The sequence below is a fragment of the Stegodyphus dumicola genome, chromosome 6 (genome assembly GCF_044657685.1).
Source record: "Stegodyphus dumicola isolate Sdum_Otavi_A_Nest chromosome 6, ASM4465768v1".
Classification (NCBI taxonomy): Eukaryota; Metazoa; Arthropoda; class Arachnida; order Araneae; family Eresidae; genus Stegodyphus; species Stegodyphus dumicola.
In genome coordinates this window covers 64,341,738-64,368,492 of record NC_140773.1, presented here as the reverse complement: position 1 = coordinate 64,368,492, position 26,755 = coordinate 64,341,738, and the positions used below count along the sequence as shown (strand labels likewise).

The window sequence follows — 26,755 nt, the reverse complement described above, 5'->3', positions numbered from 1 at the left end:
CAAGGCTTGCTTTATCAAGAAATAAAATTATGTGTTGTATCTACAGCCATTTTTGTCTGCAAGCCTCTCCTTTGTTATGCATAATTCAAGTTATGCAGTAAAACATTTGCCTAAATACATGTAGCTGTCGACCAGTCATCAAGATATTAGTTATATTACATATATGTAGGATGTAGTTGTATTCAGTCCTGTTGATGATAACGGTAGTGATATTTTGTAATTTAATGATGAAAACGCGTAAAAATAGTTAACACAAAGATAACTCATAAAATGAACTAAGAAGAAAAAATATCTGTTCATGGCATCATAAAAACAGAATAACATCATATTAAGCAGAATCACATCTTCTCACTTCTAATGTGTCTGAAGCATACTGCCAGGTATTTATGTGTGCATGGGTTGATGAGTGGGTGAAAAGAGAATTAAATAATGTTTTATTTACTGTTAAATGAGGTTATGGATAAGTTATGATTTCCAAGACTGTTTATCATCAATATACTATGAATCTGTTACATATATTGCTTTTTCTAGTATATAGACTGTATAAGTTTTTCCTGCAAATTCACACTATCATATTTTCATAAGAATATTAAGAATTAAAGTTGCTTAGTGAATAATTCAGAATAACAAGTACTACTATTATATTGTCAGTTATATGAGCACTGCTTAACAAAATACCTTTACGTTACCTAAACTGGAAAACATGAATGAAATGTGAGAGAACTGAATTCAGTAAATTCGAAAATTGTGTTACTTGAGTTATTAAAACATTTCCTTATTTTTTACTAGATTATGTCAAAGCGTTTCCTTCTTTTGTTGAATTTTTCTTCAATCAAATTACTTCATATGGGATTTATTTGAAATTATACTAATTGATCAGGTGAATACAGCAAACAAATTCTCTTCTGTTTTATTCCACTTTCTACAAAATAAATGATATTCTAATTCATAGCAATATTTTAATCAAAGTCAAGTTCTTAATTTTCAATTACAAGAATCTTAGTTATCTAGCAGAATTTTAGCTGCATAAATATAGATGAATATTTTTACCACCAGCAGAAAACTTCACTTATGTAAAAATAAATATCTTTCCAAATGAATTTTAAAAAAATCCTGAAAAAAAAAATCATTCCTTCTAATATTTGAGTAGCAGATTCTAATAAAAAAATTATAAAAATAAATAAAATTTTCAATACATCATGTAATAATCCACAACACTTCGTTAAAATACACAAGCAGCAATACAAAACTGCTGCTTGTGGATTTTAACGAAGTGTAAGAGCCAGCCAATAATTTTCAAATTATTTTATACTTTAAACAATAGAGGTTCATATAGTTTTCACATAAATTGTCCTTTGAGATGCAGATTCATATCATTTAGTGTTTTCATCATTTTGGCCTCTATTAATTTTACTCTAATAAATGCCATTTCCTGTTTTCTTTTTTCCGTTAAAGAACATGTAATTTAGAAAAGATAATAGTTGAGTTAATTTAAAAAGTTATATAAGATATTCCAGCAAATTAAACGTTAGGAATTTTAAGAACTGGAGAAATTATTCCTAAATATTTAGGGGGAGGGGGTTAAAAATGACACTTGAAAATTTTCATTACCTTAGTTAAACCTTGACTGTTCATGTGCCATAATCAGGTGAGAGGTGACTCTCAGCTTGGAAAACCTCCTGGTGGTGTTATTAGTTTGGCTGGGAACTAATGAATTATTTGAACCAATTGCCTAGCCTATCATTTGTTTTTATCTTAAAGCTCTGGAACAAATGCTTTATAAAATCTGCACTTTTTCTTTTCCTCCTCTCTTTTAAATTCTTTAGAAATTTTGAAATATTTATTCAGGAAAGATGATGTATTTTTTCTGTTGGTGGCATTTAATTTTAGTTGATTCACTAATTAAGGATCAGTTACAAAAATTTTAAATCTCAATAATTTTAACATTTTCAAATTTAACAATTCTTTTGAAATGTTGTAAGCAAAGTGCTATGTTATTTCTTCAAATTTCAAGTTGTTTACATCTACTATGACACTGGACTTTATAAGGTATTTTCTTCCTCCTTCTAGCATGCCTTCGTGGTGTAATGGTAACACAGTGTGTATTTGAGAGGTCCAGGTTAGAGTCCTGCTGAGGGCATTGCACATTTTTCACATTCCTCGCATAAGGAAAAAAAAATCCTAATGAACCTGCATCTTGTTTTTGGTTAATATAAATTGTCAGTTCTCAGTTATTACTTTTAATTGCAAAGATTTTATGAATATTATCTCTCTGTTTTGGACTTTATCTCATTTATGTAAACCTTTTTCTTAATTTGTTATTTCAGATGAAAAGTATTCAAGTGAATTCAATTAGAAATTTGATCTATATTTCTTAATTAGAAATAAAGAGCTAAAAATGAATTTTAAAAAAGCATTTTAGCAGAAATAAATATGGACTTATTTTGTACTAAGTTTATTTAGATATGTTTCAGGAACGTATCAAATACTTGGCTAATTCTTGTCCAGTTAACACTTTTATCATTTAATTTCTCTCTATTATTCTGAAATGATAATATTTTAGAGACATCATTTATATTGTGAAATGTAACATTTTATTTTATTTTTAAAAGATACAGATGTATTTCTAAAAACATATCTTTCTGAAATATAGTTAAACATCTATTTGAAGTGTGTGCATATTTTTCATAAGGTATTTAAATATGAATAAATATGAGGTATGGATCCAGTTAGCTAATATGTTCTAATCTGTTTAATGAATTAAGTAATTTTAATGGCTTTTTTAAACTTTCAAAAAAATTATTAATTTTTTCTAATTTTTATTGTTTAGATCAGTGCCAGTGCAAAATTAGTATCCTGCTTGCAAAATCTTTACAATCGAGAAATGATTCAGCGTTTTGTCATAGATGAAGCTCACTGTGTCAGCCAGGTAAAAGATGTTTAAATATTATTCCTAAATCTTCTAATCATATATTTATTATATTGATTTTAATTACTGTTTATCTTTTTATATAGTGGGGACACGATTTTAGACCAGATTACAAGAAATTAAAAATGTTACGAGAAAAATTTCCAAATGTGCCCATGATGGCTCTTACAGCAACTGCAACTCAGAGAGTTCGATTTGATATTTTGCATCAGCTGGGCATGAAGTCACCTAAATGGTATGAACTCATTGCAAAATACCTGTTTAATGAATTAATTATTCTATTTTTAATTGTCATTTTGAAGTTGTTAGACATGCACATCAATTTTTACATATTAGGAGTACCAATTGTAAAGAACTTAATTTATTCTAACCAATTATTTTTAGTTTAAGAAACTTTTCTTTCCCTTCTATTTTCGTTTTCCTGCTAGAATGTAAATTTAATGACGTATATGCAAATTTAAGTGAGATGGAAATAGTATTTAAGCAGCAGTTTTTAGAGTTCACGGTAAGAGACTTAGTTCTGAATTTATGCCGCATGGTTAATTTAGTCACTTTGTAGTTGAATAGTTGGTGCTAGTCACTTTCTTTAGATTATATTGATACTCTGAGTTCGGCTTTGCTGTGTGCAGCCGATTTAGTAGTTTAGAGCCAATAGGGTACTTTAATTTGTTAGGATTGTACATACTATTTTCTATTCAAATTACTTAGCCACAAGTGGTGGTTAAATTGTGAGCACCAAGTAAGTGCATTTCTTTTAATTTAGTTAAAATAAAAAGGTTATTAAAACCTTCTTCTGAAGTCATCTGTTCTTTCGAGACCTAGTGAGAGTTCACTACTTCGTCTTTCTGTATGGTTTACAGTCTTATCCTAAAACACACTAGAAGACTTACACAATTACTAGAGAAGTGTCCAAAAGTTATGCATAATTATAAAAATATACAAAATAAACATTTAAACCATTACATCAGTAAAATTGTTTTGTTTAGATTTATTACATGTTTAAACCAGTCTTTATTTGTCTCCTGTTTTTAATTCATTCTTTTCTGTTTATGAGGCACAAATCATAATTGGGTGCCAAACCAACCAAATGTGGTTGCCTGTTTATGTCACATCATAAATAGCTCTGCAATGATGTCATTGCGAATAAGCAAGAACCCATTAATTTACCTTCCTAGATTCTTTTTGAGAACAGAATCAATATTTTTGGCTATTGCCAAATGATAATTAGTCCATGATTAAACTCTTCCAAGATAAATGAATTGTGGAATATCATTCATACTGAAGGACTATTTTTGAAAAAGCACAAAATAAGATTGTACTTTATTACTGTGAAAACATCAAAATGGCTTTGCATTCAAAGATTTAGCCTCAAAAAGAAAAGTTTATGAAGTGAAGACTAGATTTAATAACATAATGATTCGTTTCATTAGGCTGTTTGTATCATTAATAGACGATTTGTATGTTGACATTTATGTTTAGCACTTCATGGCATCTTGTTAACAGTGGGGAGGGGGAGAAAGAAAGAATAGCCTTTTAGCATTGATAAATAATCAACACTTGGCCACTGGTAATTGATAGATTTACTTATACCTGTATGTGACTCAGTTGACTTCAAAGTTTGTTTTACTAAAATGTGTTCCCTCAAGCATTTTCTAAATTTGTACATAAACTTGTCAAGACAATGTGTTCGTGAGTAGATGTTTTTGTATACTATGCTATTATTCTACTCGGTTTTTTTTTTTTTTTTTCGTTCTTTTTTAAGAAATACTAGAGCAACTAACAGACCAAATATGTAGTGTGCTAACAATTGTAATGTTTGAATCTCAAAAAAGCTCATTTTAAACTTTTTTTTCCCAATACTTTTATAAATCATAATCCATTCTTATTAATTTGAAATTTGTCTTTTCTCTGTTTTAAAAATTTTATATTGTAACATGCAATCAAAAGTTTGAACGGAGTTCTGAATTGTTTTCTGGAAGGGGGGGCAACAGATTTTAATTTATATCAAAGGAAGGAATGGAGAACCTATCATCCACTAATCTGGATTAATATGCTTTTAACTGATGAATTTGAAGCATTAATATGTTTACAGGAGGGGATCAAACCCATCCTTGACAAGTCTGATGATTTATAGACTTGTTGTTATTGAATGTAATATTTTCCAAGAAAGTTTTGCCTTCGTTCAGTCTCTGCAGGATGCTCATAATAAAATCTCATCTTATTATAAAGAAATTCAAATGCAAGGTCACTGAAGTGTCACAACTTTTATGACATTGTGCAATTAATATAATTGGCTTTCGCTAACCGCATTGTGTCATAAGTCAGACTATTTTCTGAAAAGTTTATAACTCTTCATCAAGAAAAATTGAGTTTCAGTGGTCTTTACATGAGACATCCAATTACTTGTGTCTCCCTCATTATTATGGAAAAGAAGGCATACATAAATTGGAATTGGAAGCATGAAAGTAACATCTAAATTTGTACAACAGTGTATTTTTGCTGATGAGTTTGGATTCGGCACACATTTTCTTCAACTATTCTCTAAAAAGAATAGAGGAATCTATTATAGTTCAATGTAGTGAGTGACTACAAAGCTATGAATGAAAACAGAATCATAGTATGTTCCCTAATTGCCATATGTGAAGGATCATTATATAACTTTGCATACACACACATGCATATATGAATTTATTAGAAAGGAAATTAGGAAGCTTAATAAAAAGTGAACTTTAATGCTAAGTAAAAATTTTTTATTGGTATTGTCTATAGCAAATAAAATAAAACGGTATAAAACAAAAAATGTTCTGAAATGAAAGAATGAATCAATTATTGCTATTAAACAGAAATTTAATGGCTATTAAAAAGAAATTTCATGGGGAACAGACTAGTTTCCGATCAATTAACAATATTTAATAGAAGCAAATGTGTTCCGTCATCTTAATATGCAAGAACCAATTGTAAAATAACAAACCAGGAAAATATTAAACTAAAACAGATTCAAAGTATTAGTTAAGAACAAATCTTAAGGGGATATTTAAGCAACTATTTAGAAGTTGGTTAATTTGATTCAAAATACAAGCCAAGAACAAAACTTAATTAATTATTTAAGTACAGATTTTAATATTTATGCATTAAAAAGACCATTCCCTGACACATTTGCTGCTTTTCATAGTAAAACAATGTAAGAATGATGAACTAAAAATGTAAGAAATAAGAGTAAGTTTTATGCATTCCTATCATTCTAAAATAAATTCATAAAAATGTATGACACTTTAAAAATGTGCGTAATTATCATACAGTAAAAAGGCCAGCAATGAATTAAAATAAAGTTACATATTTGCTAAATTGAACTGAAGAGCAAAATGGCAGAGTCATTCAATGTTCATTGGAATCGAATGCAACTAGGGTTGTAATATTTAGGACACATGCTGGGAAATATAAATACTTTTTCTATTTTCTTATATTTGATATTTTTATAGTTATTTCATATAGTGTTTTTTTATTATTAGACAAAGGGCATTTTGCATCAATTTACTTTTTGAACTGTTACCACCAAATATTATCGCCATGTCTTATATTTAAAGAAACTAAATGATGAAGAATCTGCATGAATGCAATGAATGTTTCCTGCATTATAGAGAAACAACGGTACCTAGAGCCATCAAATTTTAAATAATGTAGTCCTCCAACTGAACATGGGCACTTGGAAGCCCAAATTTTGAATTTCAGATTTGTTTTATTATGTATTTGAAATTTTGTAAAACTTTAACGAATTTTTGATTAACAAACTCAACAACTTCGAAATGACCAATGGCAACACTGTACAGAAAGAACATTTTTATCTCCAGCATGCAAGACTGTGTATTGGAAATTCTAACGATATGCTGTTTTTAAATATTTTGTGATATTACTGTTGAATTGAATTCTATGTGTTTTAAGTGCGAAGAACATGATATTTAATCAATAAAGGTAATACACAAAATGTTAAAAAACACCTTTTTGGTCGTAATGTAAAATCTGAAGGCCCCTCCTTTTTTCTTGTTGTGATGGTATTTGAATTTTGTTATATAAAGTATATATAAAGGGTGTTTCAGCAAACCAATAAAAAAATTTCATGAGAGAGAGAGAGTACACCTAGACAATGGAAAATAGCAATGCATGGTCAAAAACGCTTTCTGGGCACGGTAGTGACAACACAAAAAAGGAAGAAGACAGTGTGACAAAACATGATATATTATGTTTAGTACAGCAGAAACCAACCAACAACAATCGTCATTAAAGAAGGTGTTTGAAATCACGACCCCAGACCTTGATGCACTGATAATTCAACCCGAGTTCTATCACAGCGAAAGGGCTTCCTGCATAGTTGGTTTTCACGATTATTTCCATGTATAATGTGAATGCTAGCCAGGCTTTCTTTAAAAAGTCCTCTGTAGAGGCATACTTACCCTCCAGCAGATAGGCCTTGTGTGTTTTGCCATATTCAAATAACCTAACATTAATGGAGAGGGCTTGAATTTCTTCAAAGAAAAATAATTTGATAGAGAATTGATATATTATTTTTTGATGCTATGTAAATTTATGCATTACAGGGTTCCCACTCACCTGAAAATACCTGGAAGCTCACAGAAAATCAAAGAAATGAAAAATATTCGGGGAAAATCGGGAAAAATAATAGCATTTCTCAAAAAAAAAAAAAAAAAAAAGCATAAATCAATAATCAATTATTTAAGATAAAATTTTTTGTTTTAAACAGAACATAAAAAATTACCCTTCTTTAAAAGAACAGGGTTCTTATGGTCCTTAAAAGTTCTTAAGTTTTTTTGGAATCGATTTTTGGTTCTTAAAATACCTTAATTTCAGCCAAAATCGGCAGAAGGTCCTTAATTTTAATCATCTGAAATTTCTGTCTGTTTTTACGACTGCCATTTTGAGTGTGAATTAGCATTTTGCAGGAATATTTTTGGTGATTCACTGTCAGATATGGTTGTTTTTTGAATGGGTACATGGGTTATAATTTGTAATATAAATGGTGGGATATTCGAGTTTCTGAGCAAGAAGTGAAACATAAGCATTTCGAAATTATTTAATTTTTTGTAATGGAGAGCTCTCAAACAACTTTCCGCTTTTGGGGATGTGAATTCTTTTATTAAACGGTTGTAAATTTAGCGACTTATGAACATTTTGGTGATTTTAAGACCGGTTTCTATAGAAAATTTTAATTCTGAGATCTGGGAATTATTTGACGATATTTTTAGAACATTAACATTGATAAATTTCATTAAAATAATGGTAATATATTAAAATTATATTTAAGAAATAACATTAAAATAAAGCATTTTTATTTTTCACTGTCATATTATAAAGTTCAATTTTGGCCACATATCATACAAAGTTTTGAATCTGAAAAATAAGCAAGGTATAATGCTATAAAGCACAATTTACAAAACAGTTTTTAGCAAAAACAAAATAGCTATGCAATTAATTGAAAATTTCTTTTTAATTTTTCCATGGTAAGAGTTTTTCCTATTTCTCATAATATGCATCACTTCTCTCTATAAAAACTAATTTCATACCTTTTTCCTCCGATTTTTTTCTTTTTTTTTCTTTTTTTTTTTTTTTTTCCTAAAACATTTTTGGCTGTTTCAATAGCTGGTAGGGGTATTTTTTCTTTAGGATTTTAGACATTGCAGCTTAGAAAGTTTAGAAAGATTTGGAAGCAAATTTACCCATGATTCTAAAAGATTCCAGGAAATGTGACAAAATGAAAAATGCCTCCATGATAGTAACACATAATTTCTTACTTTTTGGAAAACATCTGAAAGAACAATAAAAATGTAATAGTTGAAAGTTTTACTTCTGATACTAGAATCGCTTTCTTAACATTTTATCTTCCCTTTATTTTCTCTATTTTTCACCAGACACAAGCATGGAAAATATCAAAAATGCTTCTAATCTTATCATATGGAGAGGCAAACTATAGAAAGGAATTTTTATTAATAAAGAAATTGAAAACTGACAATTCAAAAGATTCATCTAGTATGTCTTAATGCATCATACACAGGGCTAGGTATTTTGCCACCTGACGTCTCTGTGGATCCTAAATTCTGCTTCTTTGTGCCTTTCTACATTCTGCTTCCAATGCCTGCTCTAAATTCTAAAAGTTTTGCCATTTCTAGATTTTGTTGCTTAGTGTGTCACTAAATTCTAAAAATTATGGCACACTACCTCTGTGACCGGACCTTACTATATCTATTTCTTCTGAATGTTCGTATTACTAAAGAAATAAAATTGGCAGCTTTCTCCATACATTCTAAATGCATTTAGTCTTTTAGAATAACAGAAATCTTTAATTAAATCCAAAACTTTTAAAAGTGGAAAGGAACTAAATATGTAAAGAGAAAGAAAATTATTCTTCAAAGATATGTACAGTTATTATTATGTAAATTACCCAGTTGTTTACAATTTCAGCCTTTACTATTATTTCCTGTTTCTATTTCCTCACCAGAATGCAAATCACTTAGACAGTTTTTGGAGTGTAAGACAAAAGTGTGTTTCTGACCTCCACTTGCTGCTTGCATTAGTTCCTGTCAGCTCTGATAATTTGTAATTATTAGTCTTCCCATTACCACTGCCAACATTTGAGTTTATTACGACGATAGAGTTACTCAACCAGATTAAATTGAAATTAAATTGTATAGTCTTTGACCACTAGTCCATACTTTTAGTTTGAATATGACTCTTCTTGTTTAATTACATCACCATGAGCTGTAATTCATTTTGTTAGCATAAGAACATGCCTTTATGTTCTAAGTTCTTTTTGAATAAGGAGCTTATTTAAGCCTCTGATTTGTAGTTACTTTCTGACATAGCGATAATTTGTTTCACGTCTGTTGGGGGTTTTTGGACTATTTAACTTTTACTAGATCAAGTAAACCCTCACAGGTAGTACATTGGAGAGGTTGGTAGTTAGGAGATAAAACACACAGAAACTAATAAGAACACTGTTTTGCATATTGAGACAAATTTCTAATTGTTAGAAAAGGGGCTTAAGGAGAAGAAAATCGATATAAATTAGCCAAAATGTCTGGGCAGGCCTTCAAATTAAAAAGATGCATAATTATTTGAGTATGTTTTGTAGCAACAAAACTAAATAAATAACTAATAAACTAAATAAATGTTTTGTAGCTTTTAATGTGTAATTATCCTAATATTGTTTAAAAATCAATGTCATAAATTGCATGTATTTTAAACTGTGGAGTTTTATTAGACTGTGATAATAATAGGTTTTGTTAACAAACATTATTCAAAAATAATTTTAATTTAATAGTTCCCATGTAAATCCATAATGACTAAGGTTATCTAATATCTAATTTAATTACTTAAAACTAAATGTTTACCCTTAAAAATTATCTTTGCATATTAAAACAAGTTATTGCCTTTCATTAACCTTTACAGTACTCGCAAGGTAAAATACGAAAATATAAAACTTCATGTAAAATTTATTCTTTGCATCTAGTGAAACTTAAAATAATGCAAAACAAGGTATCACCTCTAATGCTTTAGTGGCTTAATAGAACCTTAAAGACTGAGTTACAACCCCTGGAACTCTACACGAAGTTATGACACTAACTGTGTCAGAAAGAACTCAGCTAACTTTCAAAACTTGCTAACTGTGCCTACATCAGGCCTGTCAGGTTTGTTCTGATCAGCAGGTCTCTCTCTAGGCAAGCAGGAGCGGTGACAACAGCCAGTCTTTTGTTATGAATCATGCTGATTATGATTTTAATGCTCATTTTAACCTATGCTGCTTGACATAAAATCTACTTATTATTTACTAAACCTCTAGACTGAGCATGTATATGACAAAATGAGACAAAAAAAAAAAAAAAAAAAAAAAAAAAAAAAAAGATAACTGTTAGAAAAACATAACTAAAATGTCACTTATCTTCTTTCAAATATGTCCAGTTATTATAAGGGTAAAATATTTAATGCTACTTGATAAATTTCATAATATTTATTTTATTCTCAAATGTATTATTAATAATTATGTTAATTAAGTTATGTTTAATAATAATGCATTCTACTTACAGATCTCTTTTATTTTTAGGATGGTATTAAAAAGTGAAGTTCAAGCATAGAGCATAGATGTAATATTTTTAATTTAATTTATTCAGTTCCCATTGACTCATAGGTCATTAATTTGTTTCATGAATTGTCTTTAAAAGTTCTTAAAAGTACTTAATTTCCATGTGCAGAAATGTGTACGAACCCTGAAGAAGCATTTGCATAATCTTTGTTCCGCTTGCAGAAAGTATTTTATCCATCTCATATCAATTCTATCAACTCATAACTTTCTTCTCAACTCACTAGTGAGGATGTTTTCTTGGAGGACTCTCTATGGGAAACTGGTTGTGTTCAAATTACAAATGGAGAAAACTATGAAAACCAACCATGCAGCCAGCTTTTTCACTTGGATGAAAAACTAATCAAACTCCCAGTATGCAGCAATCTTAACAATTCAGCAAGTGGTGGGGCCAGGTTCAGATGGAGTATAAATTACATGCTGTTAAATTCCACCAGGAATCCTTCTAAATTTTGAAATTTTTGGGGGGATGTGAGATTTGTTGACCTCAAAGCTGCTCGATGTTCTGTTAAGAAGAATGAGAAATTAATATGAAAATTGCAAACAAGAGATTTTTGCATACCTTATTGACAATAAAGCACAAATATTTTTTCAATTTTATTTAATTGGAATTTTTATCTATGGTGCACATGCAGTGTTTTAATAAATCATAGTTTGTTAATTTCCAATATCCAATAAATTAATTCAATAAAAATGTTTTTTCTTCTTTTACTTGGAACATGTCATAATACAAGAATATCAATTTTTATAGCATTCTGGTTGGAAAAATCATATATATATTAAATATATTTTTGATATGAATGCAGTTGTAAATAATTGAATCTTTCAGGTTCCTTCAAAGCTTTAATCGTCCAAATTTAAAATATGAAGTTAGATTGAAAACCAAAAATGTAACTTCAGACATCATAGATCTCATCAAAACAAAGTTTAAGAACATGTGTGGAATAGTGTATTGTCTTTCAAGGTATGCAATTTTTCAGTACTTGAAAATATTTCTTTTAATTTAAAAAATATATCCTATTCCTTAAAATTATGAATAATTCATTAAATATTCTAAAATTTATTTTTGAACTAATTGTTTATTGATTAAATGAATCTTTTATATTCTATATTATTTATATAATCCATTTCAGAAATGATTGTGACACAGTCGCTAATGAATTGAACCATAGTGGAATCAATGCAACATCTTATCATGCTGGCCTCAATAATCGAGATGAAGTGCAGGAACTCTGGATAAATGACAGATTTAAAGTAATTTTTTTAATGTTGTATTAATATGATATGCCACCCTGGAAGGTTTAATATTTAGAGGAGCCTGATGCCTAGCCCAAAACCAAGCCTGTGGGTTTAGCTTCCATTTAAACTCAGTTGTGTTTTTGTATCTTCCTCCCCTTCTCACAGGTGCAATAACAGTCTATTATAGATGGTACACATGCAGTGTTTTTAATGATGAGAGAGGGGTATTTAACTGATAGGTTCAGCTATTACCAACAAAGACTTTCTATCATTTTTCCAATCCTTATGCACACACCCAAATTTTTAGAGAAAGCATTTAATAGTTTCCATTTCTGCTTTGATCTTCTTTTAAAGACTCTGAAGATAATAAAGAGAAGATTTAATCTTGCCTATCAGTATCTGAGAATTATTCATTAAAGGCCATAAATAAAGTGAACAAAACTCTTGAGTTTGCCCTGAGTTTAATTTTCAACTTAATGTTTTTCCCATTAAATGAACCAGTTCCTAAAATCCCTATATAACTTCATAGTTCTGTCTTAATTATGTGACATATCATAACCATATATAACCATGTCATAATTATGTGACAAAGTATATAAATATTATCTAAATATTTTCTATAAAATCTTGACTTTTACATTAGCTCATTTTACATAGCAACTACAAAAGAGGTGACAGTAAATCAGTTTTAAACAAGAGTAAGAAAACTGTAAGGAGAGATTTTAAATTTTATTGCATATAATGATTTAATCATTAATTTTATGTAAAATATAAAATTTCGGCACTTAAATATAAAATATATTTTTGAAATGTTCGAAAGCATGTAGGGGAGGGAGAAAATCTTCATTGCATCAACAATGAGCAGATTATGCAAACAAAATGATACCAGTGAAACGTTTTATATTTAGATGCATTAATATAAATATTATATCTGTTATTTTTCTGAGCATAAGTACTTATCTGATTAGAAGCATATATAGCTTGAAATAAAAACAATAAGGTAAAAATATTACTGTAAATTTTAATTGTTATTTAATATTATTTTTTCTTCTGAGAGTTTAACATTTACAAGAACTGAGCTGCTTGAATAATTGCAGAACTAAAATATTTGCAAATGCACTGCATAGGCTAAAATATAATGTAATATTTTTTTTTTATTTGAAGAAAAAGAAATCCTCGTGCACCACAAAGTATCACACAAGACTTAGAAATCGTAAGTAAAAAAAAAAGCAAAGTTGTAAGTAATAACATCAATTTTCAATACTACAATGAAATCATACACAAAGAAAACACACACACACAAAAAAAAAAAAAAGTAAATACGAAAGTATAAAATGTATAAAGAAATCATTTACAATGTTTAAAATAAAAGTTAACAAAATTGTTGAAAGCTCGGTAGGCTGAAGCTGAAGATACAAAATCATAACATTTCGCCGGCCAATGAATTCCAATTAATTTTAATCTGCATTTCAATACATTTCTTGCTTTATCATGCAATGGGCAGTCAAAAAGCAGGTGGAAAACACTTTGCTGAACGCTAAGATTGCAATAACACAAACTCTGGAAGACGTCAGCTTAAACCATTCAAGATAAACATTAAACTTACCATGTCCAGACAAAAATTGCATAACTTTAAAATTGAGCAACAAGTCCTTACTCAGTCTTTCGAAAATAGTTGGGAAGAATGTTTTTGTAACAGATCCTTTATCAGAAGAGATATAATCACAGTTTCACTGCTCAATCTTTTAGCTTTAAATGTTTTTTTGAAATAAGATTTTGGAATATTTGCATCAACATTAATATCATTTTTAGTTGCATTCTTAGCAAGCCAACCAGCTCTCTCATTTCCATAATTATTTGAATGACCACGGACAAATGTAAAAAACACTGAAATACCCTTCTTCTCCAGATCTCTGAGAGACTGCTGTATATTAACAATAATATCATAACATATGTTGTTAAGGCGCAGAGTGCATCCTCAGTACACTTTTGAGCAATGAAGCCATGTTGGTCAGCATTAAGAATATTTTCTTTATGTAGATGCCAAGTAATTCTGTTAGTAATTAGTTTTTCAAAACATTTACCTATAGAAGACAGATATGCCTAAGATTATTCACATGCGGAAAACTGAAAGTTTGTTTCTTGGGTATCACAATAATGAGGGCGTTCTTCCAAGTTCGTGGAAAAGCACCAAGATTCAAACATATATTAAATAATCTATGAAAAACTGCAGGGAAAAGCTGATGAAAGTATCTTATAGTTTCATTTGGAATAGAATCCAGGCCAGGAGCCTTGCCAAGGCTTAAATTATGAATTACATCATCAAAATTTAATGTAAAATTTGTCTAATATAAAAATATTTTCAATGGTAATTAATATTTTTCTATAAAATTTTCATTTATTCATTATTTCATTTTTGTCTGTTAAAAGATTAAAACAAAAGTGAAATATCCTATTCATAGGTATAAATAGCTTGATTGAAAAATATGGGATTATTCAAAATGAGTAGTGCAAAATGAAAACATAACTGTGATTGTCATATTGAATTTATTTTGCAAAAATTGATGTCACATGAAAGAATAACTCTACAAGTTTCTGCAACATTCACACATTTTTGATATGCACAATTTGTGACATGGCCAAGTGTCTACAGGATAATCTAGTTTCTGCCATAAATGGTATCACTTATCTGCTGCTTTAACTGCCTTAATTCGTGTGGAAGTGGAAGTGGAAGTACAAATGCCTTGTTCTTCACATATCTCTAAAGGAGAAATTGCAAAGTGCTAGTTGGATGGCATGAAGATTAAAACATTACTCTCATATCAAATTGGTATGGTCAGTCCTGTTTTCTGAAAGGTGTTGACAAAGTTGGTTGTGTCTATGCCGTTGAGTAGAGTTCGATCTTGCTGCAAATTGAAGTTTGGTAAATGTGCTTCCAAATGGAAAAAAAAAAAAAAAAAAACATTTAGACAAAAGTAGGTGAACCTTGTAATGGTGGATTCAACAAAATGCAATGTCTAAACATATTGTGATCAGGTATAACACAAAAAACATCTGCATTCAAGGAATCAATTTCGTGTTCTAGTGTGGCTTGCAGCCCCCCCCCCCCACACACAGAATCTCAAATAGTGCCAGTTTACCTTGTCGCATATAGTAAATGTGGCTTCATAAGTGAACAAAAGTCTGTCTGAGAAAAAAATCATTTTCTGCTATGCTTGCAAATTCATGCTAAAGCTCTCTATTTGAGTTTACTGATAATTTTTAGCATCTGGGCCTTGTAAAATTTGTAAATTGTAGAGATTAAGTAACAAGCACCACACTGTTACTTGCAACACATTAAGTAATCTGTTAGCATGATTCTTTGACTTGCTGGAGCTTTGTGGAGAAGTTGCATCTTGTTTACAGATAAACATCTTGTACTCTTTTCCTTCCATAAGCAGCCTGTCTACTTATGCTGTTTCATTTATCGTGTAATGTTACGATATTTATTTAGCAAATTTGGTCTGGAATTTCTCTGAACAGTGGGTCCTTATAAAGTTATAATATCCTAGCTGAATTAGAGTTACTTAAGAGGTAGAATATTGAAGAACTGTGTAACAACTAATTGCTGAGTTCTGGTAAGTTTGAAATCCAAAGAAGGGTTAAACCCTTTATTTTAACTCAAAATAAATGAACTGGTGACCCCTTCTTGGGCTTACAATAAGCCTTCACTCGGGTTTTAACTCAAGATAGAAAGTATTAAACTAATCTAACTAATAAACTAAAATAAATCAGCCAAAGGTGCAGAAAATTAACTAACAGAGTTGGCCCTTATTTAAGATCACTAGCATATAGTACCAGGCATTTAACAATATGGCCGAAAGACAGAACACACTGTCATATACTCTTCTACTAAAGTTACCTAGACTTAAATACTCGTTTTTACACCTCATTTACATAAATCAAAATCTTGGAAACTCATTCTAGCAGGGAAATGTAGGTGGGAATTGAGAAGGTAAATGAAAGGCTTGTTTCAAAATAAAATTAACTATTTGAAAAATTAAGTAAGCCCTAAAGGGTATTTACATATTCTACTATATTATATCATTTTGAATATCTGTAACTCTAGTGAACATTTTAAAAATGACAGGCTTTCAGTGTTGCCAAATGAAACTTGGAGACTTAACCTTTTTTTTTTTTTTTGTATTTGTGAAATAAATTTATTGTAGCAGTGATGTTTTCTTTTCCATCATTCATTTTGAACTAACTGCACTTTAAGGCTGTCCTTTTCCAAAAATTACAAATGTTACAATTTAAATTTACTTATAACTAAATTTTTAATCATAATGATATTTTAGGTCATCTGCGCTACAATAGCTTTTGGTATGGGAATTGACAAACCTGATGTAAGATTTGTGATTCATCATGCAATTCCAAAGTCTATAGAAGGATATTATCAGGAATCTGGAAGAGCTGGTAGAGATGGGGAAACCTCATGGTGCATTTTGTATTATTGTTATAAAGATATGCATCGAATAAAAAGAATGATATTGAGTAAGAAGAATTTTCTTTAAATTTCACTGTAATGTTATCCAAATACAACAGAATCTTTATAAATCATTATCCCTTCAGTTTCTTTGAGAGCTTTCACAGAAAAATGTTCCTGCATAGCTATTATCATCTAACTTAACTTCATATATATATATATATATACACTGGTTATCATAAATTAAGGAAAAACTACAAAAATCACGATTACTGAAAAAGTTACATGTAGAATTTTATGAAACTTACCCACAATATACAGCACATAGTAAGGTATCAAATAACATAAAAACAAATTACCAGACAATTATGGTAGTATAGTAATTAGCACATGTATAAAATGAACAAATCGAAGGTGTCAGTTTGCTATAGGAAAAGTACCTTCAATATGGAATATGGTCGCCTCTAGGAGCAATACAGCACATACAGCGATGCATGATGCTTTCAATTATGAGGTCTATCAGTTCCATAGGAAGCGAGTGTGAGGGGGCGGTTTGAGAGCAGCTAGATGTCTCTCTAAAGCATCCCAAACGTGCTCGATAGGATTCAAGTCTGGGGATCGAGCTATCCACTCCATGTGCATAATTGTTTCCTGTTGAAGATAATCATATATGATGCGACCCCTGTGTGGTCTTGAGTTATCATCTTGTAACAGGAAAGCATCACCAATTGCCCCGGCACATGGGCGCACATAAGCATCAAGGATGTCATCTCTATAAACCGGAGTATTCACGGTTTCCGTTGGAAAGACATGGAGGTCTGTGCATCCACCCAAAGAGATGCTACCCCAAACACAGACACTGCCTCTTCCATATGCATCTCTTTAATGGATGTTTGACTGATAATAACGGGTTCCAGGTTCTCTCCATATTAAATAACGCCTATTATCGCTTTCCAGACTAAACCTGGACTCATCCGTAAAGAGAACCGCCCTCTATTGATCAGGCGTCCAGTGGACATGTTGTCGTGCCCTCTGAAAACGGTCCCTCCTATGGTGTGACGTGAGCAGCACACAATGGCTGGTCACCTTGCATACAGACCACCTTCGTGAAGCCTTCTACGCACAGTTGACGTTGACATGAACCTTCTGGTGGCTGCAGCAAGGGAGGATCTAAGAAGAGTCGGAGTAGCGGTTCTATTTCTGCGTGCACATAATGTCAACTATCGGTCATCGGCGCTCGTCATAGCAGTTGGCCATGTTTGGCTGAACCTCCTAGATGCCGAATCTGTGGTTTGAAATTGCTTCCAAAGTCTATGAACCACAGAAGGACTCGCATTTAGCCATCTGGCCACTTCTGTTTGACTTTATCCTGCCTCTAGTCTCCCAATGGCTTTCCATCGTAGTTCTGCAGGCAAATGATGCCTGGACGTCATTGTTACAAATTGGCCATCTCACATTTCTGATGTCACTATCACAGTGAAATATGTGGGCTTGCTCTCAAACATGGACTTTTATTCTCCTCGCAGATGACGTATTCCGAGTGCAGCGCCACTAATTTGCATATTGAAGTTTTACTCAGCTACTCTTACTTGGCAACATATTCAAATTTTACACGGTTTGGCTTATTTTTGAGGGAGTTATTGCTATTTTTATGATAACCAGTGTATATATATATATATAAGTGGATATAAGCAATATTGATCTTGAATTTGCTAAGCATAAAGTTTATTAGGAGTTTGTTTATTATTTTATGAAGGAAGTGGACCAAAATATTTTCTCAGTGAAAATTTTTCCAATAATTTTACTTGGAAAAATTATTAGCATTGGCTCAGAATTCAAAGTAAACATAAGCTGCTAATCTAAATCATATAATAAAAAATAATTTAATTGAATTCCTTTGAAAGTAATATGAATTTATATTTTCTAAACTAAAATCAAAGAACTTAAGGTTATCATTGTTAGATTTAATGCTAATAAATTTTGGGGGGAAAAATGTGTGCAAAGCAGCAAAATGTCTAGCTATTAAAAAGTATTCTAATGATATAAATCAGTTGGTCCAAAACAAATGCAATTAAATAAAAATAATGAGTATCTTTGACATAGAGGTGTCAAATTTATTTAATAATAGCATAACTAATCAAAGGGGTAGAGTGCTGTGCATATCAGAATTAGTAATATTTCAGTGGATTACAAGTTTAATGAAAATTTGAAAATTTCTAGTGATTTGTAATCCATTTTAATAAGTTCATCTGAGTTTAATTAACTTCAGAATTATTTATGAAAATTTCTACTATTATCTTAAAATATTAAAACTGTTCCTTCATGAATTATGAAAGTTATAATGCCAGTTCTAAAATAAAAAAGCACTTAATAAAGACAATCATAATAGATGAACAAAAATTGTTCTACCAAATTTAGTGCAGTGTCATCAGGGTTCTCAATGATTTGAAAGGCTGAAGAAAAAATAAATTTTTTCAACTAGATTAGGTAAATAAAAAAAAAAGGAGAGACTGATCCTCTTGCATTATAAAAAATTAATTTTTTGGGTGGTAATTTATGAGCTAAAATTACCTCTTATAATAGGAAAGCAAATGAATTATTTTGCTACTACCAGATACAATTTTATCAACCAATAGCTTTCTTTTCGTTTGTTAATGAGTTGTTCTTTACTCATTGCTTTAGAAATGTAACAGTTCAATTACCTTTCTTTTTAGAAGTGTAGTTGTATATTATTATAAATAACTATATAATTTAAACACTTTTTCCTAGTCCAATGTAACTCTAAATTCTTCAGTTTAATTTGAAACACTGTAAGAATAATATTTATTATGAATGACACAGTACTTTCGCAGAAGAGATTTTTCCAACTCTAATTCTTTAGAAATCAATGCTGCTGGGGGTGGAAAGACTGCTTGCTTTTCTGGATAGTTTAGATTTCCTGTAAATATTTTTTCACTTATATTGCACTAACAAAAAAAAAAAAAAAAAAAAAAAAAAAAAAAAACACTGTTAGTTGTTGCATTATATTTTGAAGTAAATATATAAAATTATTCATTTGATCATAATTACTAATTCAGAAGTCAAACAACAAAAATCAGCGTTATACCTACAAAATTTTCACAGGACTAGTTTCGATGGTTTTACCGAACCATCATCTTCAGCTGCAAGATTATGGTTCGGTAAAACCATCGAAACTAGTCCTGTGAAAATTTTGTAGGTATAACGCTGATTTTTGTTGTTTGACTTCTGAATTAGTATTTATTCGGCGTGTTATTGTGTCTTGATCATAATTAGTTGATAACTGGTTCATTATGTCTGATCTGAGATATTCTATTTGGTTGTAAAAAGTCTAAGAAATTAAAGGCTAAATTTCAGGGCTAAGGCTGCATTTTATATTGAAAGACAAAGCAAATCTGTATAGATGATTAACTACAGGGCCATTTTGTAACAAAAGCTGAATAAAAGAAAGACTCAGAGGGGAAAAAAAAAAAAAAACCTCGTCAACAAAGTAAAAAGATAGAGCAGGAGAAACATGATTTATAAATTTCTAATACTTTTTTTTTGAATTATTGTAAAAAAAAAATGGGGTGGGGGCATGGAGGCATAGCAGTTCATAATATTTTACAAAGGTTAAAAATATTGAATGCATTACTTTAATAAATTCTTAAAAAAATAGTTTTCTATTGTTTAAAAAGCAATAAGTCAAATTATTTGTAGATACATTATAAAAATTTATTTGATTATTCAAAGATCTATAGCTGTTATTAAAAACATTTACATTTTTCCCCCTTTGCAGAAGATGATGCTAACAGACATTCAAGAAGTACACATTTTGATAATCTCTTTCGAATGGTTCACTATTGTGAAAATAAAACTGATTGTCGAAGAGTATGGATGCTTGGCTACTTTGGAGAAATCTTTGATAAGCAACTCTGTTTGAATAATCCAGCAACAGCTTGTGACAATTGCTATTCAAAGGTAATTTTAACTTTTATTTCTAAATGAATTTATTTTTATTCATTTTATTTCTTGTAAAAGCAATCATCTTCTTGATTAAAAGAAGTTTCATTTATGAATTTTGACTTTTTAATTAAATATTTTTTGTATTACAATTAATATGCTAAACAAAATTATGTGTTTGCTCACTGTTTTTATCTTTCAAGTAATTTGCCCTTTTTATGCTACGTTTTCCTGTAAAATTTTATAAATTATATTATCTATACAAATTTATTTTATTTATTTATTATTTTTTTTAGGATTGTTAGCATATAAAGAAAAACAGTAATTTAAAATTTATTTTGTTGCTTTATTTGCTATGAAGAGTTTGTTAATACTTTCCATTTCTTCATGCCCATGAATGCCAAGTAATGGGGGCACTGAATACTGGTAGTTTGTCCTGGATAGTCCTTGCATACCCTATATTAATGAGAATTTTAATTATGCAGTAGCAGATTCTAAATTTTCTTTAGTAAAAATTTTGTGATATTTTTTTCTATATTGTAATGCGTTTTTACCTATGAGCGACGTGAAGTTAAGCTACTGTGTAGAGAATCTACCACAGAGGTATCACTTCTAAAATGGACAATCCTTGCATGCTTTGCCATAATTGATTAATCAACTTCATCCAAGAAAAAATATTTATAGTTTCAAGGTCTTGAAAGCACTGAATTTTCATTAAAACTCGTTCCTTCTGGTTTTCTTAAATGCTTCCCTGAAATTTATTTTAAGGTAAAATTGATAGCTTTAAGTAGGCACTTAAACCCTCCATGCAGTTTCATTATTGATTAATGATTATGTGAAGATTTCTGTTTAAAAGGGTTACATAATATGTTATGTATTTCAGATTCTAATGTCTTTTTACTCCTGTGGAGTAGCAGATTCTAATCTGCAAAGTAATAAAAATATTTTAATCTTTAGTTTTAAATTATATTTAACTATGAGCATTATACCAAAAATGATGCAAAAGTCAGCACAATCTTTTTATTAACTGATGTATGTTATCCAAATACTATAGTTAAAGTAACTTTGCCTCTGTAAGAGGTACTACTTATCATAGTCTCCGTTATAAACAATACATTATAACAATTTACATAAACAATACATTTACACTGTTGTTAAGCCCAGCTCTTGAATCCTTTCTGATGATAAATGTCCTTTGTGTTATGGTGAAATTTTTTTTAAAGACTCTAATATTCATAACCAGTAAATTAACAGAATGAAAGAATATTAACCTTTATTATTAAATTGTTACTAGATCAAACTATACACATGAATTATCATAAAAATTATTATTAGTTTCCTAAATGTGAAGTTGTTAGTTCTATGGCAAAAAAATAAAAAGAAGATTATCATAGGCTGTAAAATATTAAAGTAAAATAGGATTCACAAAATAAATTTCTAATTTGGTTGTAGTTTTAATATTATTGTAAAGTATCATCATTATTATTATTTTCTGTTTAGGAAGTTTATATACAGCATGATGTGACAGAAGAAGCAAAAGCCATTGTTAAATGCATTTCAAAATTAGTTGATAAACGCAAGCGGCAGAATTATACTTTGCCTTATATTATTGATATTTTTAAAGGTAAATTTTTATTTTCTCTAATTTCTTTATTTATTCCTTTTTTACGTTTTAAATTATAATGGATTAAAGGCGGAAGTATTGTGTTTTTAACTTTGAACAGATAAATGAAACATGGCATGCTGTTCCTTATTTATATATCATGTTCACATTTTTGTAATTTTCTAAATATAGATCTCTGTCTAATAAGAAATAATTTATTTCTGAATTATACTAATACAATTTCTTGTTTTCCTTTTGGTAAATATTTCCAAAAATGAATGCAATAATCTTTGTTATTTATGGCAAAATCTTTGCTAAGTCAAAGATATATTCTTGTGGCAGGCACTGCCTCTCCTAAAATAAATATATATTTTTCTTTTATATTTATGATCTTGCAAAATTGAAAACTAAGTTTGAGTGCTTTCCTTATTTTTAGATAATTCCATGTGTGTGTATCATAATGTTTATTAACAACTGATTAAGTGTTCATTAACAACTATTTTCAATTTCAATATCCAAAGCAAAATGGGCCTATCCCTCGATTGACATGATTTCGCTTTTACACTGTTTAAAAATTAACAGATTTAAGAAACTTGGTAAAAGTGCATATTTTTCTGCGTATACACAAATACTTATATTTGAAGTCATTTTTGAATCTCATTCATTTGGTTACACTGGTGGCAACAACAAGGATGGGGATACCCCATGTTGTAAAAGGGGAATCCTTGTAGTATGTATATGTATTTCATAACAGTAAAGCTATTTGGTTCATGTGAACTATTGCAGTATTTGTATTTTAGCAGCAAAGCTTACATCATTTTTATCTACATATTTGAATGTTTACTGGTAAGTTTTCAACATTTACATTTTTTGTGGCATTTTTATAATTTAGGTAATTTTTTTAAGATTTTATAATGCCAAAAGATTTGAAAAAAAAATCAAATAAAAAGAAAAGTTATTTCTTTAGAAACAAAAATTAATATATTAGGTCATCTACATAATAGAGAAAGAGTGACAGATGTTGCTAAATTTTATTCCATGAATGAAGCCACAATAAGGACAATTAGAAAAAATGAAGACTGTATTAGAAAAAGTGTAGCAGCTGGAACTTGCAGCAGTAAGAGCAAAATTTCATATGTAAGAGATGATGCAATGGAAAATATGGAAAAGGCATTAGTGATATGGATAGAAGACCAAAATTAAAATGGGATTCCAATTGATACTAATACTGTTACAAATAAGGCTTTAAAGGTTTATAAAGTACTTAACACATTACTGACCGGTAGCCTATTAATCTGCTTTTTATCGCCAATGCCTACCAACCGATAGCCTATTAAGCAGCTTTTCATCACCGTCTACCGACCGATTGCCTATTAATCAGCTTTTTTTAGGCAACGCCTGCCGACCAATAGCCTATTAATCAGTTTTTTTCCGCCAACACCTATCGACCGATAGCCTATTAATCGCTTTTTTCTTGGGGCTACCTAAAAATAGCCTAGCAATCGGTAGCCATGGCGATAAACAATTGCCATTTGCTATATCATCTGCATTTTATTATTAGTATTGAGGTACATTGCTCACTTGCGTTAAGTGCGTTGCTTCGTGAACTCCCACATTTTAACACCGTTTTTGAAAACAATTACTGTTCACGATAAGCAAAAAAAATGGTACTGGAGAGTTTTGTTTAGACAATTTATCAGATTGTCCTGACAGTTATTTAGAACATGAAGAATCTGCGGCTGAGAGGCCAGTCGGACGTCGTACACTGTTGAACCATTAGCGGTCGATAAAGTGTTAAGAATCAGTCACTATCTACTTCATCAGATGAAAATATGTATCTCTTTCTGCAAGTCATGGTTGGTTTGAGAGATTTAAACAAAGACATTCTTTACATAACCTAAGATTGATAGGAGGAAGTGCATCTGCTAATTCAGATGCAGCACAACAATATCTAGCAAAATTTGCTGCAATCATTGCCACCGTCTCCTACATTTCTGATCAGTTTACGATGAGTCCGGGTTGTTCTGGGAAAAAATGCCTGAAAGAACCTATTTAGCTAAAGCTTGCAGATCAGCTAATGCTCATGAGGTAGTGAAAAGTCGTATAACAATTCTTTTCTGTTACAATGCTTCACATGATTATATAATGAAACTACTGGTTATTAACAAATCAAAAACACCACACTCATTTAAAGGAATAAACATAAATAACCTTCCCATTTTTTGGATGGCTAATAAGAAAGCATGTGTCAAAGGGATTGCCTTTTAAGGCTTTTCTATTAATTGATAATGCATCTAATCATTCTCAAGACTTACAACATGAAAATGTAAAAGTTGTCTTTTTTTACAAAGAATACAACTTTCTTATTATAGCCATTGAATCAAAGAATACTTTCGACTTTTAAGGCATTGTATATCAAACAAACCTTTAGGTATATTTTAAAACAAATGGAGAATGATGAATCTCTTACTCTTATGGATGCTTGGAAGAAATTTACAATCTTAAATTGTGCTAAGCATGTTGGACTGTCATATACTTAGATTAAACAGTCAATGATACTAGATTATGATTAAAGCATAAATATTCTCAGATCACTAAATTTGCCCAAACTATAAGAGGAGAAGGTTTTGAGGATTTATCTCAGGCAGATATTGAAGAACTAAATGAGGTTGAGATAGTTAACATGATTCATGAAACAAATAAACATGTTGAAGATTCTGATGAAGGGCAATCTGAACCAGTTGTGTTCATAGCAAGAGTCATCAGCATAGAACTTGAATTGGGAAGAAAATCAGGTGATAATTTTTTACAATACGACACGAATGTTGAACCAGCTATCCGATTCCAACGGGATCTTAGTAAGTGCTTAAATCAATACGAGGAGGTTTACAAAAATTTAGAAAAAAAACTTAGGTTTTTGTTTATTACGGATTTCACTACAAAGTCTTGTCGATCTGAGATCTTCCCTAATTCATCAAGCATTGAAGCAGAATCTTATCAAGAACGCTCAAGTGATAAAAGTTGCATTATACCAATCAAGAAGAAAAGACTAGTAGTTCATAAAAGTGATGACAGTGATTAAACTTATAATAATTTTTTAATGAGCTTATATTTTCCTAGTGTAAAATAAATTAAATATGCATTTCTATTACATACATATATTTGTTGTTTTATGGACAAAGTGTAACTTCATTTACTTTAAGATGTCTTACTTTTGTTTTATGTAAATAAATAACTAAATTATACACATTTAATAAATTTTGTTTGTGTTCTTTGTTTTACACAGCAAAATCCAATATTTCGATTTATGCAGTTTTGTGCGGAACCTATCTTCTGTGCACATTGCTGAATAGGTCCATTATTAAGGACCTGGTGCTGGACTTTTGTAAATACAAACTTCCAAACAAAAAATAAGCACAAATAAATATTATTGCAAAATAAATTTCCTTCATCAAATTAACTTCCATAAAATGTTAAAAAATAATCAAAAACACTTCTCAGCAATTAACGCACATATCATACTATCTTTTAAATAATAAAAAAGATTTTAAAGTACTGGATAACTAACCACCATAATCTAGATCCTACTGCAGCTTGTTACTGTGTTATCTGAATATATCTCCAGAATATCTTGCATTTCTCAATGAACACCATAAGCACATAATCATGGGTAATTTAGACATTGTCCAAGATCAACAGTTAAAATAATTTATAAAATTAGGAACTGAATTTAGCCCCATCTACAACATTAATCACTTTCACTGCCTTAATAATATTGAAATTGACCTTAATGAGTTTATTATCAAAATAGCACATAAACTAAATCTACCAAGTTATAAATTCATAGAATGAAAAGAAGTTTTTAACAAAATAAAACACCAGATTTATAGCTTAAATTTTTTTGTCAGCATCAATAGAAACAAAATTAAGCACAAAATGCATGATATTAAACAAAAATTTACTATCACAAAAGTAGATAAGGTAAATAATAATTTCAATATTATATTTTTAAAATATTACAGCCTACTAATAGAGGCAGAACAGAGTCAACAAATTGCTTACCAAAAAACTACTGGGGGGGGAACCCGCCATAATAGCTTAAAATTTCAATTCCCACTGAAAACAATAAATTATTTAACCTCTGTGCTGTTCCCAAATTCCATAAAACACCACTTAAATTCACATATATAGAACTAGAAATTATTAAAATAAAATTTAAAAAAAAAAAAACATTGACTACTTATTTGTACAACTTGAATGTAACTCATTTGTTTAAAAGCTTAAATGTAAAGGTAATAGATTTGATTTTTAATTTTGTGAAAAAAGAAGATAATTTTTGTTGGAGCATTAATAATAACTTAACAATTATTTCTACTAATAAAGAACTAGAAATTAACTGTTATGATTTGAAAA

The 26,755-nt window shown here is 29.9% G+C and overlaps 1 protein-coding gene across 6 annotated transcripts in view; it reads left to right on the top strand.

The window, feature by feature from the left end:
• LOC118184395 (recQ-like DNA helicase BLM) overlaps nt 1-26,755 on the top strand; it is a 172,840-nt gene that overhangs the window by 98,032 nt on the left and 48,053 nt on the right. For all 6 annotated transcript variants that reach the window (XM_085818426.1, XM_085818425.1, XM_035354059.2 and 3 more), the window contains 7 exons: nt 2,831-2,929; nt 3,016-3,164; nt 11,905-12,039; nt 12,209-12,329; nt 16,652-16,847; nt 20,576-20,757; nt 22,240-22,363. In XM_085818426.1, coding sequence (XP_085674552.1) covers nt 2,831-2,929; nt 3,016-3,164; nt 11,905-12,039; nt 12,209-12,329; nt 16,652-16,847; nt 20,576-20,757; nt 22,240-22,363 — 1,006 coding nt within the window. The remainder of the gene's footprint in view (nt 1-2,830; nt 2,930-3,015; nt 3,165-11,904; nt 12,040-12,208; nt 12,330-16,651; nt 16,848-20,575; nt 20,758-22,239; nt 22,364-26,755) is intronic.